This window comes from Myotis myotis, unplaced genomic scaffold (assembly GCF_014108235.1).
Source record: "Myotis myotis isolate mMyoMyo1 unplaced genomic scaffold, mMyoMyo1.p scaffold_m19_p_6, whole genome shotgun sequence".
In the NCBI taxonomy this organism is placed as follows: Eukaryota; Metazoa; Chordata; class Mammalia; order Chiroptera; family Vespertilionidae; genus Myotis; species Myotis myotis.
Window position 1 is genome coordinate 94064648 of NW_023416368.1, and position 21826 is coordinate 94086473.

Genomic DNA, 21826 nt, shown 5'->3' on the forward strand with positions numbered 1-21826 from the left:
TTGCTTTTTCCCACTGTCCACTCTGGGAGATGACACAGAAGGTCTACTGTATCTATTAAAGTGGCAGCCAGTGTGGCTGGGCAGAGAGCAGCCCTGGGCTGGCACGTCTGCGTGGTGTGGGTTGGCATTGTGTGGAAGGAGCCCACAGGGCTCTCCATACCTTGAGACGGAGATGGAACGTTGCTGAGGATTTGACTCAGGAGCCTGTGGAAGGTGATCATGGGGCATGGAAAGACAAAGTGATCCCCTGACCAATGGCAACAAAGCAAGTGGCACCCCAGCCAGGAAACACATGGAGTCACAGACAAACCCTGAGGTCTGTTCTCACAGTGAGGACTGAGGGAGCTAGGTCATCAGACCGACATCAGTCCCCATGGAGCATCCTCAGACTCATTATGGAACAAGAGCATGATGGCTGGGACTAGCGCCAACTAGACTGAACCAAACTCCCCAGTGCCGGGCACTAAAAACCACAATGAAGGGTCAGCCAAGGGTCCTAATTTCCTGCCCCCTCACAACTACCATGAGGCAATGTGAGTCCCTGGGCCTGGTCAACAACTTAGCAGGCAAATCTGCAAGGCTGAGTAACCCAAAGAGGCTGAAATAATCAGATCTGATTGAGCTTCTCGGATTTAACTAAAATGTGTGTGTGTGTGTGTGTGTGTGTGTGTGTGTGTGTGTGTGTGGAATTTCATGAAAAAGATCACATTGGTTTTTGGAAAATAAACAAGCTATGTTTTTCTTACTACACCTGAATATAGTATGAGAAAACTGGCAATACAGTATATATAATAGATTATGATTAATATCTTCACTCTATAAAATGGGTCAAACCTCAGAGGGTAGGTAGTGGAGGGTGGGGCTAAGGGGGAGAGATCAACCAAAGGACTTGTATGCATGCATATAAGCCCAACCACTGGACACAGACACCAGGGGAGGTGGAGGCATGGGTGGGGTTGGGTAGGGGGGCAATGAGGGGTTAAAGACATATGAAATACCTTAATCAATAAAGAAAAAAATGGGGAAAATATGGGCTTGAAAATAGAAAAGGAATTTTAAAAAACATACAACTTTATAAAATGTGGCCAAAAAGCACAGACAAGCAATTTCACATCCCCAAAGTCAACATATAAATGTCTAATGAAATATGGAAGGGGGGTTATGCACGTGCCAAATAGCAGGGTTGAAAGACAGAGAACCTGCTAGACAAGGAAAAGGCCTTAGAAAAACGTCTTCATCTGAACCTGAAACCTGAAGTACCAAAACGTAACAATACCTTAGTCACTAAGTATTATCTTCTTCAAAGTCATGACCTGCCTGTCTGCAGCCTGGTTTGAAAGAGTTGGCTGTTGTTGCAAGCATTATTAAAACTCACTATAGATGTCTTCGGAGCCCGCAGCACACTCTTTTGGATACGATAGTAAATCTTCATTGACAGATTTGTCTTGTGGAAAGAGTCACAATTAATTTAAAGCCACGTCTGGTTATACTACTCATCAGCAAGAGGCTTTCTCGTCAGTGTGTTCCGGAGGCAATGACACTAAGGGCAGCCCAGAACTCCGCGGCAGCTCATGGAAATACATATTTTCAACCGCACGTGGGGGTTGTCTTGGCAGGATGTCTCTTCCCTGTCCGGGTAAAGGTCTCCCAACTGGTCTAGCCACAGTCTTCTTTTCACTAAGTGTCTGATTTTTTGAAATGTAGGCTTGATCATGTCATCCCTGTTCCTGGTCATCTTTGGATAAAAGTAAAAAAACTCACAGAATGGCTCTAATGGCTTATTTGGCCTGGACCCTCTCTCTCCAGCTTCCTTTGACACCAGCTATCTCTTATCTTCTGGAAAATATCATGAATATCAAGCCAGCCAGGTAAGAGTCTTTGCCCACTCTGTTCCCGCCTTTCTCCTATAGCCACTGAACACCTCTTCATTCTACAGATCTCAGCTCATAGGTCAAGCCTTCCTTCCATACAAGCCTTTTCTGCCTCCCTGCCCAGGACCAGGCTTATCCACAGTATATATTTTCAAGGAAGGCACCATCCACATCCTCTTCAGTGTATGTAGTTTGGGATTTCTTATGTGATTATCAAATTTATGTTTTTATCTCCCCATGGAGATTATAAACCTGCAGGAAGGCAAGGACCCCAACTGTTTTTACTCCATGCATTGCATCAAGCCCAGCACATGGGAAGTTCTCAATAAATAATAAAAGGTATGTGAAAGAAAACGTTTGTTTAATGTGCTTGGGAGGTAGATGTGGTGTAAGATGGCCACAGTAATCCCCCCTCCTGCTATGCACCTCCATGTTGCTCACCCATCAGGAGATGAGTCTATTTCCTTGAACCTACTGACTTGTTTGCCTTGTGACTTGCTTTCACTGCAGGATGAGGAGCAGTAACACTGGGTCTAGCTCTTCAGAAGCCTGGCAGCATCTGCCCTGACTCTTCTTGAGAGAACTGCCACATTGTACTAGGCGTACCAGTTAATAATGCATATTTTTTTCAATAGATGGAGTTACACATTTGTTGATATATATGCGATTTGATATGTATGCTATTTTGTTGTATTTACAAGAAGCTTCAAAACTTCATATGTCAAATTTGTTGAAGGTGTTAACATCAGAGTTATTTTTATGCTTAAAAATGTCAAATTTCATGCCAAAAAAATACATTTGTGGGAAGTGTTAATTCATTACTTTATTTTGAAAAAAGAAAGTTATCGTATACTTCCGGAAGCTTATGGTGAACATGCTCCATCTCAAGATACTTGTGAACACTGGTTTAAATGCTTTAAAAGTGATTTCTATGTGAAAGACAAAGAACGTCCAGCTCAACCTAAAAAGTTTGAAGACCAACAATTACAAGCATTATTGAATGAAGATGTGTGTCGAACTCAAAAACGACTTGGAGAAAGATTAAACGTTGCTCAGCAAATAATCTCTGATCATTTACAAGCAATGGGAAAGATCTTAAAGGAAGGAAAATGGGTGCCACATCAACTGAATGAAAGACAAATGGAAAACCAAAAAGTCATCAGTAAAATGTTGCTTCCATGGCACGAAGGAAAGTCTTTTTTGCATCGAATTGTGACTGGCGGTGAAAAGTGGATTTATTTTGAGAATCCCAAAAGCACAAAATCATGGGTTGATCCAGGTCAACCATCAACATCGACTGCAAGGCCAAATCGCTTCAGAAAGAAGACAATGCTCTGCGTTTGGTGGGATCAGGAAGGTGTGGTGTATTATGAGCTTCTAAAACCAAGTGAAACCATTAATACTGATCGCTACTACTGACAACAAATAATCAATTTGAACCATGCTTCGATCGTGAAATGACCAGAATATGCCAGAAGACACAGCAAAGTAATTTTGCTTCATGATAACGTACCATCACACACTTCAAAAGCAGTTAAAGACACGTTAAAAGATCTTGCCTGGGAAGTATTAACCCACCCACCGTATTCACCAGACCTTGCTCCTTCAGATTACCACTTGTTCCAATTGATAGCACATGCACTTTCTGAGCAGCACTTCAAAACATACAAAGAAGTAGAAAATTGGGTCTCTGATTTGCTTCAAAACAAGAAAAGTTCAATTGGGACGTTATCCACAAATTACCTGAAAGATGGGGGAAATGTGTAGCTAGCAATGGACATTACGTTGAATAAAGCACTTTTGATGTTTCTCTTAAATTATTGTATTTTCTTTGATTACAAACTCCACATTATTAACCGGTACACCTAGTAAGAAAGCTAGTCTAGACCACTGGGGCAAAAGAGGCCACCGATTCTGTGAGCCAGCCCCAACCTCTGGACAAATTGGGCCTTGATTCATCCCCTCCTCACAGAATCACCAATCATAAAATGGTGTTGCTTTAAACTTCTACATTTTCGGATGGTTTGTGGTACAGCAAGAGTTAACTGAAAAACTGGTCTCTGATCTTAAAATTATAATGGTTCTTAGATTCTCTCTACACCATTATTTCCAAGAGATCAACCTTTTCCATAGGAATCAAGGGCCTGGTCCCTTTGTATCTGTGGTGAAGCAGCACAATCTCTGCTTATCTTGGACATCCACTTGAGTCAAGAGTCCTTATACAGCATTTAGATGTCATTATATGTACTTGCCCTTTTTCTTCACTGTTTTTCACTTATCACCATCTGAAACTTTTCTATGAATTTGTGCAGATTTTCAGCGCCATTGGGGCAGGGATTTGTTGGTCTTTATCTTCAGTGATTCTCTAGCTGCCTGGCACATAGTAAATGCTCAATAAAATTTTGCTGAATAAATGAATCATTCACTGCCTCCACCTGATAAGCCCTTTGCCAGCTCTCCTTCCTCCAAATGTCCCTTTTTAAAAAAAACCTCACCGGGGATATATATGCTTATTGATTTTAGAGACAGAGAGGAAGGGAGAGGAAGGGAAGGAGGGAGGGAAGGAGAAAAGGAGGGAGAGAAGGAGGGAAGGAAAGGAGGGAGGAAGGGAGGGAGAAGAGGGAGGGAGAGGGGGAGGGGGAAACACTGATCAGCTGCCTCCTATATGTGCCCCAACTGGAGATCAAAGAACCCACAACCTAGGTATGTGCCCTGACCAGGAATTGAACCCAAACCTTTTTGTGTGTGTGCACGCACATGGATCGACTCGCCAACCAACTGAGCCACCCCGTTAGGGCCCCAAACATTCCACTTTAAACATATTCTCCCTGGTCACCACTGTGCTGTCCGCCCTCTTTTTTAACATAATTCTCAAATATTCTAGGTCCACATGAGCCACAGCTCAGCCCAACACTGCCTCTTTTGATTTCTGACATAACAGCAATGGACACGCACAATAATAGTGCCTATTTTGTATTTAATGTGTCTAGAGTTCAGACACATAACTATGTGTTCAGTAATTGTGGCCCCTTCATCCCTTTCTCCCTGATGCTCTCTCTTTCTTAGACCTCCAGGTGCACCCACTGCTCATGGTGACATCCTTATATTGACATATGTCAGTAATGGCATATGAACCATATGAATTCTGATAAGATTACCAGCTACCCTGTATAGCATCACCTATTTCATGACAAAGAAAGCTGCGGATTAAATCTCAGGCCAACACCTTCTCCACCCAGTCCACTTCCTCTGGGACTAGTGGTCTCCAGACAGAGGATGAAAGAGGCAGAGATGACACATACACTTCTGGTGCCTGATCTTCCCCATGAGGCACATTGTTCACCCTTTCTTCCTTTATATGTTGAAGCCTAACACCTTCACATTCTCTGTATTTGTTTCCATGACCAAAGTTGGTTTTTTAAAAAACGTTCCTTCTAAGGTATCAATGATTGATAGAAACTTCAAACGTGATTCTCCTCCCATGAAGGGGTTCTGAATTTCAACCAAACACTTAGGATGCAAAAAGAAAACAAGACCAGCAACACTTAGACTTGAGAGCAGGCAAGTCAGATTCCTTCCTATAGTCACTCTGTTCAGTCCAGCAACTAGCCCAGCCCTGATGGGGAGCAGCTGCGGAGGAAGGGAGTATGGGGTCAGTGAGGAGACAGAGCCTTTTCATAGTACAGAGGAGAGACCTTCGGTGGTGAAATGGGGAGCACTCACTCACCCGTCATCTTGAGCGTAGTCCTCTGCACGTGGGTGCTTCACTTTTCAGCTTTATATATCACATTCAACTGTGCCCTGGTTTTAATTTCTATCTTAACTGTTCTCTGACAGCCTAGCACAGACTGAGAAACTCTTCAAGAGAATACTTCTTTTTAAGAGCTCATGTCCCTTGTGTATGATAATATAATGACAAAGTTATTCTTCTGTACACATTTTGCATGAAAAATGTACTAAAAAACAATAACATCTCATTGGTGGCCCAACAGAAGTAATTAGCCTTCAAATTCTTACTTAATCAACAGCAATATTTCTAGAAGCTTCCACAGCAACCTTCAGACATGGTTAACTGTTATATTTCTCAGCCCTGTTAATATAATAGTGCTTTGAGGATCATTTTCACAGACTTGTGATATTTGTTCCTAATTTGTCTCCTTAAATAGATTGTGAGGCCCTTGAGGGATGGGAATGTGCTTTATCTTTTCATTCTGTTTAACTCTGTGCCTGCTACTTACTATTCAGTCAATAAATCCTGGAAGACAGAGTATTTTACTTGTTTGGTGTCAAAAAGAAACTATGCACCACAGACTTGGTAGGCTTAGGGCTATTTCACCCTGCTGAGCAACTTAGTTGAATACTGTTAACTATAAATTTTCAATTTCCTCCTGTCACACCACATTATTAGGATTTAAAGGAAGCCCAGTGATTCCGGGTGCTCCTCTCTTACTACAATTCCCTTCCATAATAGCATCTTCACCTCAACATTACTAACTCCCCAAGAGATCAGATACAAGAGGGAGGCTCTGCTTAGACCAGAGTCCCCTTTCCCCAGGGGACCTCAGGACCCAGCCCATCGTGCTCAGCTTGGTCACCACTAGAAGTCCCAAGCTTCCAGTCACCTATCATCACCTGAGCTTTTTTCACCATCTGACTCTGTATGACCCCTAATCTGATCCAGTTTATGTCCCTTCACTAACACCACCTCTTCACTGTGGTCCCTAGATCTAGTCATCAGTAACAGTCCCTATTAATCCCCAGCCTCTTAGCTGTTAGAGAGCAACATACAACTTTTTTGACTGGGCTTTAAATGTATATGACCACAGGTCTCAAACAGGACTCCTCAGGACTCTACTAAATTTCTACAATCTATTCACTTTCTCACTTCAAGGGTTAATATTTCTTTTGCTCTTCAAACAACCATCATTTCCTGTTCCTTCCCCACTGTGTTTTCTCATCACTTCTCAACACATTTGGGCATTGACTCCCATCTCCTCCCTTGCATGTACCACCGGCATCTTTCTATTCCATTATTCCCATCAGAGTATAAACATGATATCCCATTTCCCACCTTTGAAAATTCTCTCTAGATCCTTTCAGCTACACTCTATTTCCCAGCTCCACTGTCTAGCAAAATCTTTCCAAAGAGTTGTCTATTTCACTGTTCCCACTTCTTCATTTTCCATTCTCCCTAGAAAGCACACAATCAGGCTTGTTTCCATCACTCCACTGAGACTATTACCCTCAAAGGACCTCTTCATATCTACTCAGACTTGCACTTGGCCAAGCCCAGTGTGGATTCCCAGTCCTCCTCTGACTTGGTTTGGCAACTGCAGGGGACACAGCTGATTACTCTTGTCTTCTTGAAACATTTCCATTCAGTGTTGGGGAACATCACAGTCTCCTCCCTGGCCACTCTTCAATTTCTTTTGCTGGTAGGTTCACCTCCTTTTCCTAACCCTCAGACATCAGAATGTCCCAAGGCTCAGCTCAGACCTTATCTGCCTTTTCTCTTTGTACTTTCTCTCTTATAGATACTTCCATTTCTGTGGCTTTAAATATATTGATGTGTCCTAGGTTTATATAGTAGCACAGCTTCTCCTCTTAGCTACAATTCATATATCTAATTACCTACTGGGCATCTCTACTTATATGTCTAATGGACCCTTCTCAACATGGGCTATACAAGATAAACACTCATCCTACATACTCCTACCAGCCGCTCACAACCCTGTCAGTCTTCAGTTTTCTCAATCTCAGTAAAATGCACTATTTACCCAGTTATTGAGGCCCCAGACCTGGAAGCTATCTTTAATACCTCTATTTTTCTCATGTACCTATGTGCAAACTTGTCAGCTCTACCTTTGAAATGAGTACTGAATGTGATCACTTCTCACCACCTCCACCTGTTTGAGTGGAGGCATCAAGACCTTTCTTCCCTTGACTTCTCCAATAGCCTCCTAACTGATCTCCTGGCTCCCACTCTCACCCAAAACAGTCCACTCTCCACCCAGAATCCTGAGTGATCTTTTCAAAACATAAGACCAGCCACTCACCTGCTAAAAGACCCTCCAATAGAACGGCTTCCCATCACAATTAGAATGATAATGCAAACTCTACTTTGGTCTCACAAATACACAGTACTCTGACCTTGTCTCTCTCTTCATCCTCTTTTTGAACTTGTCTTCCCCCTCATTCTCTGTAGTTCAGCCACACTGGCCTCTCTGTTCAGCCTTGAACAGGTCAAGTTCTTTCCAATTTCTGCCCTGGCTGTTTGCTCTACCCAGAAAGCTCTTCCTCCAGACTTCTTGCTCCTCACTTCAATCAGAACATCACCTCTTCAGAGAGGACTTTCCTGACCTCCCAGAGAACCCCCACATTGTCCTGCTACTCTCTAGCCTCTTATTCTGTTGACATTTTAAACAGTGCATAGTAATCCTGAATTAATATTAATGAACTTTATCTTTATCTTTTAATGAATAGTTATTTTTAAATACTAACTTAAAATTATGTTATATCTACTTGAATAAGAGGAATTGTAGCATCAATTAAATAACAGTAGCTAAACAAGAAAATGAATCATCAAAATAACTTTAAAGAGAAAACAATATAGATGTTCTGAGAGGTTGTGGATGTCCAAGACCCAGCTGCTGTGGAAATGGAAGCAAACCTCAGGTGACCCTGGATTCTTGAGCTCTTACCGTAATTCCCTCCTCCTTCCTGCGGGGCCTAATGACCCATGGGATCCCCTGACTCCTCTGGGTCTCTGTGGGCTGTGGGTGGAGCAACAGGAGCAACAGGGCCACTTGGGACAGGCTGGACCTTGGACTCAACCTTGGCCAGCATTCGCTTGTTGCGATCATTTTCTTTCCTCACCTCCATGCGCTTTCTCTCCACCCAATGGCTGTGTTCCAGCTTTCTTAAGCCCTTTCGCATGGAAGACGGTCTCCTTTGCCTTGGTAGGAAGTGCTTCTCTCCAGTTCCTTGCCCAGGTCTTCTGCCATCTTCCTGTAGGCTGCAAATCTGATATGCGGAGTGCACGTATCTACAGACACGGTGAGAAGTTTCTTCTCCATTTCTAAGCAGCTCGTTTCCTCCTCGGTTTTTTTCTGAAGTTGTGTTAAGTGATCTTCATGTGCCTCGGGCAGAATTTGGAGCTTCAGCTTCTGCTGATGAGTCTAACTTTTTAGGTTTGAATTTTCATGCTGCAAAGATGCTTCCTCAAATTGGAGATTGGTTATTTGTCCTGAGAGCTCTTCCTTCACTTGCTTTTCTTCCCACAATTGCCTGGCTATTTCATGATGTTCTTCTTCAGGACTTTGAGGGGACACATTGAAGACGGCATTATCAGGGACACCCTTCAGGTCAATTTGCGACCGAAGGACGGGGTGATCACAGTTTTCTGCTTCCCTGTTTTGTTTGACCTGGCACTTCATGTGACTTAGGTGATCTCAGGTGAAGGGATGGTCTGTAGCAGTTTTTCAGCCACTGATATTACTTGGCTGATTTGATCCTTCAGGACCTGCTCTGTTTCTGTGTTTGGCTCCAGCCTGTCTTTCTTCTGCTCCTTTTCCTATACTCACTTACTCCACCTCATATTAGTGGAGCAGTTGTGGACTTTCTGAAAAATGAATGTTTTCATTAAATAATTTTTTATTTTCTTCCAAAGTTGCTCTCCATGGATTTCTGATGTTTTTGAGATGGGTTTTCATGTCAGCTGGGAAAGTTTAGGAGACTGGCTCCTCCATACATTTGCAGAGAGTCGACCTTGTCCTGAAGTGACAACCTGCTCAGGTCTGTGTTCAGTGCTAACAAGCACAAGGCCTGGCCTCCACCGCAGGCAGGCTGAGGGAGTCCTTGGCACATGTCACTGGTTCAATATTCTTACGACATCTCCCACAGACTTCATTGGGGCAGAACACCTTTAGCCTAATGCCCTCACATTCCTAAAGTGTGCCATCTTCTTACTATCAAATACACCCACACACAGCACAAACCAGGATCTCCCAGGGAAAGCATGGAGATCCCAAACATATCTCAAGCTCTCAGAAATCTCCAGCAGAGCATTGCACAGGTGCTCCAAGACCCGTTGGAAGGTGGATGTGGTGGCGGACAGCAGGTTTCCGTGGCTGGTCGGGCTCACAGCTCTGCCTCCAAGTGCCAGTGTCCTGTGGGCCACAATTGGCCACTCAGAACCCTCCAAGTGTTCTGTCACTAAGGTAAACAGATACCCAGCAACCCAGGAAGACCAGTTGGGCTGGGGGAGGGGAGGACAAGGGTTCTAGAAAACCGTTTCCCCTAGCTGCTCTGAAATAGAAGGTGACAGGCACTGGGGCAGGTGGAGAGGCCGATTGCAGTTTGGAGTACAGAGTTCACATATACGCCTTTGACTCGCCCATAAAGTGTCCCTTACTACTAATACCTTGCATTAATAGGGTGCATTTGTTACAATTGATGAACCAATATTGTCACATCATTATCAACAAAAGCCCATAGTCTACATTCGGGTTCACCCTTTATGTTTCATAGCTCTGTGAGCTTTGACAAATGAATAATGCCATGTATTTATATTACATTATCATACAGAATAGTGTCCCAGCCCTCAGAGTCCCCAGTGCCCCATCGACTCATTCCCTCACTCTTTCCTTTTGAACCTCTGGAAACCATTGATGGCTTTCCTTGTTCTGAAGTCTGATCTGTCTGATATTAATATATCTACTCTTGCTTGCTTTCTGTTTTTTTTAATTTTTCAATTACAGTTAATATTCAATAATATTTTATATTAATTTCAGGTGTGTAATCCTTCTTAGCCTATATTTATTTGTTTGTCTATCTCCCCCAAAAGAACTCAAGCATCTTACTGGCAAGGACTTTTCCTCCTTGTTCATTCTAAGCATCTAGAACAAGTGCTCAATAAATACTTGCTGAATGAATGGAGCAAGAATAAATGCGCAAACTTCAGGAGGGAGTAAGAGATGAGATGTAGAAAGGTAGGCAAGCTGGCAGAGGCTCAGGTAAAGAGTGTTATTTAAATAAATTCAAAGCTGTGACGTACTTCCAGGAGCAGAGTAATAAATAAAAATGGACAGACACAAAGGAAGGTGAGGCAGAGGACTCAGAAGGGCCTCTGTTGGAAGGGAATTTCTGCAATGATGAAATATTCTCTATTTCTGCTGTCCTAAAACAATAGCCACTGGCCACATGTGACTACTGAGCACTTAAAATGTGGCTGGTGGGACTGAGGAACTGAATATTAATTTTCTTTCATTTTAATTTGCATTAAATAGTCACATGTGGCCAGTGGGTATGGTATTAGACAGTGAAGTTCTAGAACCTGAAGAATCCCTTCCCCTCAATGTAACTTCAGGATAACAATACATACCTCACATCATGAATTGTTGAAAGGATTAATGCAATAAGAAGCCTTGTTAAATGTCTAAAACAGAGGTGGACCTCAAAAAAATTATAGCTGCTATTATTACAGCATTGCAAATAAAGTACTTTTAAGTACATACCATTTAAATTTGGCTCTAAAGTGCTGGAAACAGGCTTTTAATAATCGTTATCATAATTTTTTGTTTGCTAGAGTTAGTGGGTAACCAATGTGTAGGTCTGTCTACATTTGAGCTCATAAACTAAAAATAGCAAACAACCATTTTGGGATCTCAAGAAGGCCTTTTCAGTGATAAATGACTATTCCAAGTGGATCCACTTGCTGATCCTTCTAATGAGCTAATTAGTTTTAACAACAGCTAATTTAACATTTGCAAAAACTGGATTTGTAACATTACCGTATTATTTTCAAACTTTGTCTTCTGCAACTTACCAAATGCTTTGGATAAGAGTAAGGCTAGCTTTAATACTTACTATTAAAATAAAGGGAAAAGTATTTTATTACTAGAAACATTATGTTGAACTTAAATTAATTTAGACATGATTTTTTTCCTTGTCAAAGGCTCACCATACTTTCTTCCATACTGAATCCAGAATATAAAATTAACACAGATATGTAGTAAAAGCAGACCATTATAATGAACCCTTAGGAATAACCTAATCTAAGAATAAAATTACACATTTGTTCAAGATAAGCATGGGCATATGTTTAGGTGAAGAGAATGTGCAGTCCTTAGCAGCAGAGGTGGACATAGCATCCCACAGACCCTGCCTAAGTGCTGGTGGAGACTCAGCTTGAATGAGGGCTTAAAGGTACTGAGAAAAGTTGACGTTCTTGTTAAAGAGGCCAATTAATCTGCATCACTTGGAAACCACTTCACCTTACTTGAAACAGTGCCCTGGGACATAATATAAATGAGATTGGAGTGGAAAGGGAATGGAAATTCACTTTTCTAGGAGGAAGCCTTCCCAAACTGCCCTCCTGGCTTTGCTGTTTGAAATGCAGATCCTTTCTGGGCCAACCCACCGTGAAGCTGAGGTAGCAGAGCAGGAAGGGGGTGAAGACCCTAAATACTAAGATGAGATGCTGTGGAGACTTACCTATGGGCATCACTAAGAAAAAAGGCAGCCAGCAGAGGACGAAGCAGCCGACCACGATCCCCAGTGTTTTGGCGGCTTTCTTCTCCCGAGAAAACTTGAGGAGTCTCACAGAGAAGTGCGCTTTGTTCCTGGCGCTGGGCATCCCCCTGCCTCCTACCGGGGCATTTTTCCGATGGATGCGGAGCGTCACCTGCTCCGAGTCCGACTTGTCTGTCTTGAGGCCCGCCTTGAGGCCCCGGCTCTCCCTCCGGGCCACCACGTAGACCCGGCAGTACATGACCAGGATGATGGCGAGCGGCACGTAGAAGGAACCCAGCGCCGAGAAGAGCACGTAGCCGGGCTCCTCGGTGATCTGGCAGATGGTCTCGTCCTCCGGGGCCGGCTGCCTCCAGCCGAACAGAGGCCCCACGGAGATGACGAGGGACAGCGCCCAGACGCAGAGCAGAGCCAGGAGTCCCCTCTTCTGGGTGACGATGGTGGGGTAGCGCAGCGGGTAGCTCACGCCAATGTAGCGGTCAATGGAGATGATGCAGAGCCCCAGGATGGACGCGGTGCAGCACAGGACGTCCACCGCCGCCCAGATGCTGCAGAAGACTCTGCCGAAGGCCCAGTAGCCCAGGATCTCGAAGATAGCGGAGAAGGGCAGCACAGTGGACGTGAGCAGAAGGTCGGCCACCGCCAGGTTGACGATGTAGTAGTGCGTGACCGAGTGCAGGTGCCGGTGGCAGGCCACGGAGAGGATCACGAGTATGTTCCCCAGGACCCCGAAAATGATGAGGCTCCCTAAGATCACCCCGAGCAGAATGGCCTTGGAAATGTTCACCGGAGCCGGCGGGTGAGTGCAGTTGGAGCTGTCTGAGGCATTTCCAGAGAGAAACACCATGGTCCTAGCCAGCCGGCCGGGCGAGGTCCGGCTCTCCACGGCCACCCCCGGGCGGGGGCGGGGGCGGAGGCGGGATCGAGGGAGCAGGGAGTCAAAAAGTCTGGGCTTGGGGGAGCCTTGCCCGCTGGGGTTGGCCGGGGGTGACAGAGAGTGCGCCGATGGGAAGCAACCCCTGCCAGCCCTGGAAACTCTCGGAAGGCCACGCCAAGGGGCAGGGCATGAAAGGCGACATGGCGGGGCGAGCGGGGTGTCCGCGGAAGCCCTCCACCCGCTGCTTTGGACCCAGACCCCCACTCCCTACCTACAGGAGGCTTGGCGCCACGCTCGAGGAGACAAGTTGCAAAATGCCGCCCCGGGATTATGCGTGTCCTCTATTCCGCTCTGTCTGATGCGTCCTGATGAGAAGATTCAGCATTCTGCACATCAGTTGGGATTCTCAAATCCAGCGCCAGTCTCCCCCGCAACCCACCAGCAAGTAGCGGCCTGCCGTCGACTCTTAAAGGTGGGGACCTTTGACATCTGGACCCCGCTGCCGCCCGCAGTTACCCACTGTGTGGCTGGCCCGCCGTAGATCCAGCTTCTAGGCGCGCGGGCGGGGGATGTGGATGCGAACTGTTCACCAAGACCCAGGGTCATCAGCCGGCGTCTTCCTGAAAGAGCGCGAAGAGAAAGGCGGGGTGTCAGCCAGGCGCACGGGAGTCGAGGTCACGGGGGATCGAGGTCGTGCGGGGCTCCACGAGGAGGACCCGGCGGGGAGCCCGGCTGACTCTGCGGTACCAGAGCGGCTGGCCCTGCGGCAACAGAGGGCCCGCGGGAGGGGCTCCGCGCAGTGCCCCGGCCGCTGGGAGCCCGCCCTGGCGCGCTCCTCCGCGCGACCGCAGGGTTCAAATCCGAAGCAAATAAATCCCAAACTGCAGCTCCTGGCGGCCGGATGACGGCGAAATTAAAATCCCCGAAGCCCGCGAGGCGCCACTGCAGCTGGCGCGTGTGTCTCACCAAACTGAGCGAGTGGAACAGAGGATCTACCCGGCTGCCATCTGAACAGGTCGCTTCGCAGCCACCTGGAGGGGCGGGCCGGGAGAGGGACCGCCGCGTCCTGGGGACCGCAGTGCCGCGCGCACGCTCGTGCCGGAGGAATTCACACTTGGGCGTGCGGAGCGCGTGGATTTGTCCACCAGCCGAGTCGGCCTGAGAGTCAGGTCCCGAGCAAAGCCGGATGGGTCCCCAGGGCTGAACGCGACCGAGGTCAGTCCAGGATTCCTTTCCAATCCATAGGGTCGGAGGTCCCAGAGGACTCGAGCCTTGAGCCACACCCAGGTGGGCTGCTGGGGTCCAGTGGGGAGGTTTGAGGGGACAGGGGGAGCTTCAGTCTGCCGAAGAGGCTTTGCAAGTGGCAGTCACTGCGAAGGTTTAGGCGTGAAAATCCAGCCCGCACACCAGTGGACAGAGGATGTCCTGGATATTCTGGGCGGGTTGGGGGAGGGGCAGGGGCAGTGCAGGAAACCTAGGTTCCCACAGCTGCAAGCCGACCGCAGGAACCAGGCAGGAGCGAGAGGAGTGGGGACCCATCTTGGCTTCTAAGAATTCTGGGATTGGTCGCTGAGGCAGGACCCCAGACACAGGCTACTGTGAAATCACAAGTTCAAGAGCTCACAGGTGGCAATAAAAACAAGCAATAGCAAAAACCCTTTCCCCGCATACACACCTCGGGGTACTAAATACGAGGTTTAAAACACACTTATTAACTAAGAGATAACTTCCCAGACTATAGAAGGAAAACAGGGTGGGGTGGGGATACAGGTCAGAGCAGGTGGAAAATGCCAAAGGCACTTGGGAAAGTGGGGGATCCGCTCAGGCGGGGGCCAGGCCATTTGCCTTCACCCACCCGCCCAGCCGGACGCTCGCGCCCCGCTCCCTCCCTCACTCACCTGGAGCCCCCACGCGGAGCCACCTCCGGCGCTGCCGGAGCTGCCGGGATCCCTGTCCCAGGAGCAGCCCTGCCGCCTCCTCTCTAGGGGAGAGGGCACCGGCTCTTCCAGGAGCCAATTCCCTGTCCTGTCGCACCCGCTGACTCACCCCTCCACCGCTAATGTCTTCAAGCGCCTGACTCGCTATCCTTTACTTGGGGACTTTACCATAAAGAGTGAAAATAGCAAAGAAAAGAAAATACAGCTGCTCAATAACTGCACCTTCACCCTTTTAATAATCAGCTCCCAGAAATCAGCCAAGAGCTGGCAAGGAACTTTGCAGGTCTCGCTGACGTAACAAGGCAGTAGCCCCAGCTAGTAGCGATCTCCTGCGGTTACCGGTACTCCGCAGCCCAGGCACATGCGCAAAGCCGTGTTTTTTTAAATCTTGCCTGGAGTGGCTTGGGTTCTCGCTTTGGGTGATGAGGACACAATGCAATATACAGATGATGTATTATAATATTGTACACTTGAAACATATGATTTGATGAACAGTTGGATTAAGTTCTGTTAAAATCAGGAAGAAGCATGTAGTTCTGCCAAATATGCAAGTAAATTGTATTATCTGAAGATGCAAGTAAAATCAGATAAAATTAAATAAATCTGTTTTAAGATGCAAGTAAAATCAGATAAAATTAAATAAATCTGTAATAAAATTCTAATTCCAGGAAGATAAAGTGAGCATATCTATAGATTTTAAAAAACAGTATAGCCTGGCGGTGTGGCTCAGCGATTGAGCATGGAACCATGGACCAGGAAGTCAAGGTTGGATTCCCAGTCAGGTCACACGCTCCCGGGGTTGTGGGCTTCACCCCAGTAGGCAGCGTGCAGGAGGCAGCCTATCAATGATACTCTCATCATTGATGTTTCTATCTCTCTCTCCCTCGCCCTTCCTCTCTGAAATCAATAAAAACATATTTTAAAAAAAGCAGTATAGTTTCACTGTAGTTTCTTACATAGTTTAGTGTTTTTGAAGTGCCACATAATTTTTTTTCCAGTTTTCATAAGAAAATATATCCTTTAAAGGAGAATTACTTCCCTTTAATTCTCTTTGATTTATTAATAGCTGGAGCATGAAAAGCTGACATCACCAGACTTGTTTACTTTTTTTCTGGTAAATTCTATGTTCTGCTTACCTTACAACTGAATAAAGCTATATATGTTTTGGAACATTGGAAAAATGCTAACGTTTTCTGCATTCTGATTCCCACCTCTTTCATTGTCATCTTTCATTTTCATCTATTCAGATAAGACACATTGTTTTCAAAGTATTTACTAGGTTCCCTTAAACCTATAACAAATAGATAACTTTGTTATGCACTTGAATTCCTTCCCTTGAACAGAAGTTTAGATATTTGGAAGTCTCCCTCTTTTTTAGCAATATACCTCAAAATATCCTGGAGGAATGCCCATGGGAGGATCAGGGGGCTCTGCTTCATTGAATACCTAATATTTAGATTTAATATTATTTTATTTGACTGTAATATTATTTTTAAACATATACCCAAATGGCTAGGTCGTCCATAAACTGAACTTTGTATTGAGCAGGAAGTACACTGGGTGAGGAGACAGTAAACCCGGGTTCACTCTAATTACCACATCACTTGCCGTCTTTCTGTGATTCAGTCCCCTCTGTTGGAGAAGGCTGGACTACAATGCTGTGTGACTCTTACATTTTTTCATCAAATGTGCATATAATGTCTATTGTTCAGAAACCTCATCCATCAGAGGGATATATTATTGTTCAGTTTCATATTCATTAGCCTTACGCCATGCATTTGCATGCTCTATTAATATCTGTTCCATGGCACACAAGGGAAACAGTGTTATCTACAAGAAAAGCGACTGAAAATTGCTCTGCTCTGCAAGGTCAGTATGTACAAAAGTCTTTGGAACTCCCAGTCCCCATCCCCAAATGAACAAGCATACTCACAAATCCTCTCCTTCCAGGGCAACTAACTAGCTAGTGCCAAGACTGAAAAGAGTGGCTCCTTAATTCTAGCCGATACTAGTATGCTACCAGGCAGGTCTTTTAAATTAGTTCTCATCCTATAAACATCAATCTTTGAGAAATTAACTCTTAGAACCATTTTTTCCCCTCAATAATCATAGATCCATAAACAGGAAACTATCCATTTATTGGGGATTCTTTAGAGAATAGTTGAGAAAAAAAAAAAGCAAACAAAAACCACATTTAAAATAAAGTAAGGAGGCCAAAAGGGGGAGCTCTCATGCCCCACCATCATTGCCAAGCACAACAGGGAGAACTCTATTTTTTATTTATTTTTTGTTAAACCTCAACTAAGAATATTTTTTCCATTGATTTTTTAAAGAGAGTGGAAGAGAGGGGAGAACAGAGAGAGAAACATCAATGTGAGAGGGACTCATTGATTGGTTGCCTCCCATAAGTGCCCCAACCAGGGCCAGGGATCAAGCTTGCAACCAAAGTACATGTCCTTGATGGTGTTACAGAAGATCAGAGAAGAACCAAGCAACACTTAGAGAGATGGAGTTACATTTATTGTTATTACGCTCAGGCCCAGAGAAAAATGCTCTAGAATTCTGGGCAAAGTCATGCAGGAAGTTTCCTGTATTTATACCTTTATACCCTCTTTGTCTCCCAAATATGGGGTTTTCTGGTCCCCTTTGCAAGTTCTTAAAGAGCCCCTATGTCCTGGGGCTTTGAGACCTCAACCAAAGGCTTGGCCTGGTGCCAGCACTGATAACTTCGTCTGGGGAAGGTTAAATGGCCTCAGAAATGGGAGTAATCTTATTTTCCTTATTATTTAAGTAAGCAAGCATTTACAGAAGCCCAAATAGCAGGGTTAAAATTTCAAACAACAGTTTTTATATAAGATGCTCCAATGGGAATAGAACCCTGGACCTTCAGTCCACAGGCCTACACTCTATCCACTGAGCCAAACTGGATAGGGTAGGGAGAACCCTTTGTAATAGCCCTCCCAACTTCTTCCTCTCCCCATAAAAGTTTCCTCTCTTTTGTTTTAGTGGATTTGCACATGGCCTGCCATGGTTGCATGTTCTGGACTGCAATTCATTGTTGTTCCAGAATTAACCCATTTGCTGGAGAAATATGTGGCTGACTTTTTGTTTGTCAACAGTTGACATGGATGTTCCAGAAAATGTTGAGTTAGACCCAGGGGGAGGTGGAGTAAAGAAAGAGTGGCTGTGGAATCATAAAGATGTTCATCATGTAAGACCAGGGTAAAACTCAGCTTCTCTGAACCTTGGTTTCATAATTTTTAAAGGGAGACAATAAAAACCCCCAGGATGGTTATTAGGACTGAGTGAGATTATATCGTGTAAAGCTTAGTAAAACTCTTGTTATAAATATTAGCCCTTTCCATTTCTGCTCATTTTGTGTGCTACTTTAAACACACTTCTAATCCAGAGTGGTTCAAATTCCACATCCGACATAAGCACTATGTATTCAGCTGGAGAAACGTGCAAAGTGACCTGGGAATTACGTCTGGAGTGGGTGAGCTGGCCTTGGCCACTGCTTACTCCTCCTTTTCTCCCTACTCCCCATTGTCCCACATCTTGAAGGGCCATGCCTATATGTGTGAACACTGCAGTCTGATCATCCTGGCAGCTGCCTTTTGGCCTTTGGCTGCCAGGTGCACATACTATGATGTGGTCTGTCCTAAGAAGGGAGAGGAAAGAGAGAGAGAGAGAGAGAGAGAGAGAGAGAGAGAGAGAGAGAGAGAGAGAGAGAGAGAGAAACATTGATGAGCCCAGGAAAAAAGTCTAAAGGTCTTGAAAGGTGTGTTTTGTTTTGTTTTGTTCAGTTCTTTAACAAATTTTATTTCTTTTGAGAAAGGAACGGATTTTGAGGAGGAAAAACAAGGGGCAGAGAGATATGAAATAGAAAATAAATACAGATGTAAGCTGTTTTGCTAATTGTTTTACAATCTCAACAAATGAGTACAGAGAATGCCTTGTAGAAAATAACACAATAAAGGTTCAAGATCAAGGTGTTCCTTTAGGCAAGGCTGAAGATTTCAGTCTCCGGTGTTTGGAATTTGGGCTGTAATACTTATCTTTGGATGGGTCACTGGGTTTGTGGTATAGTCCATGCCTTTAACCAGATTTGAACAGAAGAATGGCCTCTTGGTCGAGGTAGAAGTAGATGAAGGGTTTGGTTTCATGTGTCACATAGCTACTGAAATTTCTCCCCACCATGCAGTGCCAGGTGAGATTGTACTTCTTGTCAAACTCCTTGATATGGGCCACTTTTGATATTTATGTTATATTTCTCCAACTCCTGAGTAGCACATTCCATGGAGTTCTGTTGCATATCTGCAGATCGGCTTTTTTGTTGTTAATCCTCACCCGAGGATATTTTTTTTCCAATGATTTTTTTTTAGAGAAAGTGGAAGAAAGGGGAGAGACAGAGAGAGAGAAACATTGATGTGAGAGAGGCACATCGATTGGTTGCTTCCGCCTGTGTCCAGACCTAGGCTGGTATGGAGCCTGCAACCAAGGTACGTGCCTCGACTGGAATTGAACTTGGGACCCTTCAGTCCAAGAGGCAATGATCTATGCACTGAGCCAAATGGGCTAGGGCTGTGTTGGCAATTTTTTTTATCACCACCTTTCCATCGTACATAGTTACAGTGGAGAGAGGCTGGCCAACTGCTACAGCCTCCTGGGGGAGGTGCTGGGGAGGCCCAGATCCAGTGGGAGAAACCATTTCTACAGAAGCCCTGGCACATCTCACCCTGAAAGCATCTGTGCGGCCATTTAGGGTAGACAATTCTGGGTCCCAAAGCATGACCGAGAAAAGGGAGAGTGGACTCCAGGCAGGGATAACACCTTAATTTTTTGGTCCTGTGGACTCTGCCCATTGGAAAGAGCCATGGTCAGAGGGAGTCATATCTGGGGTCTCTAAAGACTAAAACCCAAGACAGGGGTCCTCTTGCCTGGACCTAAGGGCACTACTCTTTAGGCTTGCGGTATAGTGGAAGGTGAGAAATCCACTGCAGGGGACCTCTGTGAAGGCTCAGGGGATGATATTGTTTGATTTAGGACTTACAGGATAAGCAGAATTTAGATTGAAAGACAAAAGTTAAGAAGGCAAATCAGCAACAGCTGTACAATAGAGTGTTGTGCATGCATGAGTGCGTGCGTGCGTGTGTGTGTGTGTGTGTGTGTGTGTGTGTGTGTACCATTTTAATTGGAGAAGGAAGGCTTGTAATAATCATACACTCAATGCCTTCGATTGGCAAGACTGTGATTAGTGAGAAAGTCAGCAAGTGTAGGAGGCTTTGAGGAAAAATTACTCAGAATCAGTTAATTATTATCTTAGAAGACAATACACAATGGAATTAGGAGCTGATTTCTGGGACTTACAATGACAGAGTAGGGGGCTTAGCGTTAATATCCACCAGAAGACCTGGCTTTTCAACAAATTCTCATAGGGCTTAAAAAGTTAAAGAGGGAGAAAAATGAAAACATGGCTCAGGACGGTATTGATGCAGTCTCATCACAATTCTCCAAACAACTATTGTGTCCTAAGTCTTTATCAGAAAAATGCTCAGTGCACAGACACGGCTGAAGGAAGCCTTGGATGAGATAATTGTGACTTCAGCATTATTCTTCCTGCTCTTTCTTACCTCCCTGAGAAAATAACTTGCACCAAATCTCATGAGTTGTGGCATTCCACCCTTACAATGTACATTATGGTGGGAATGTGGGTTCAAGTCATCTTATAACTGGATCAGATAAATTATTCCTTTAAAACAATAAAACTTTGCTCTTGCTTGCAAATATCAGTTGAGGCATAACAATGAAATTCTCTCTATACCTTTGTCAGAGATCATCTGGAAGGGAGGTGAAACACCTGAATCAATATCTATACCAAATGTAGAAATTGTTTTTTTGTTTGTTTGAGTTTTGTTTTTTTAAAAATTTACCTTTATTCTTGAAAGTATTATAGATATCCCTTACCCACCCCTCCCAATTGACCCCCACCACCGGACTCACCCCCTTGCCCCCTTTTTCCCTTTGTTTCTCTTCACCTCATTATTGTCTAGGTTATGCATATATGCATATATGTTCTTTGGCTAATATCTTCCTGCCCCCACCATCCATATCCTCTGAAATACGTCAGTTTGTTGCATGCTTCAGTGTTTCTGGATCTATTTTGTTTGTCAGTTTATTTTGTTCATTATATTCCACATATAAGTGAGATCATGTGATGCTTGTCTTTCTCTGACTGACTGATTTCACTTAGCATAATACTCTCCAGGTCCCTCCATGCTTGTCACAAAGGGTAAGAGATCCTTCCTTCTGTTTTACAGCCACACAGTATTCCATGGTGTAAATGTACCACAGGTGGTTGTTTTTAATCTATTCATCTACTGATGGGCAATTGGGCTGTTTCCAGATCTTAGCTATGAACATGGAGGTGCATATATTCTTTCTGATTGGTATTTCAGGCTTCTTAAGATATAACCTAAAAGTGGGAACACTGGGTCAAATGGCAGTTCCATTTTTAATTTTTTGAGGACACTCCACAATGTTTTCCACAGTGCCTGTATCAGTCTGCCTTCCCACCAGCAATGAACTAGGTTACCTTTTTCTCCATATCC

At 44.7% G+C, this 21826-nt stretch overlaps 1 protein-coding gene across 2 annotated transcripts in view; it reads right to left on the reverse strand.

Moving 5' to 3' along the window:
- ADRA1A (adrenoceptor alpha 1A) overlaps positions 1-13314 on the reverse strand; it is a 109191-nt gene extending 95877 nt beyond the window's left edge. For both annotated transcript variants that reach the window (XM_036315068.1, XM_036315067.1), the window contains exon 1: positions 12366-13314. In XM_036315068.1, coding sequence (XP_036170961.1) covers positions 12366-13248 — 883 coding nt within the window. In that variant the 5' untranslated portion in view covers positions 13249-13314. The remainder of the gene's footprint in view (positions 1-12365) is intronic.
- Positions 13315-21826: the final 8512 nt, after the last annotated feature.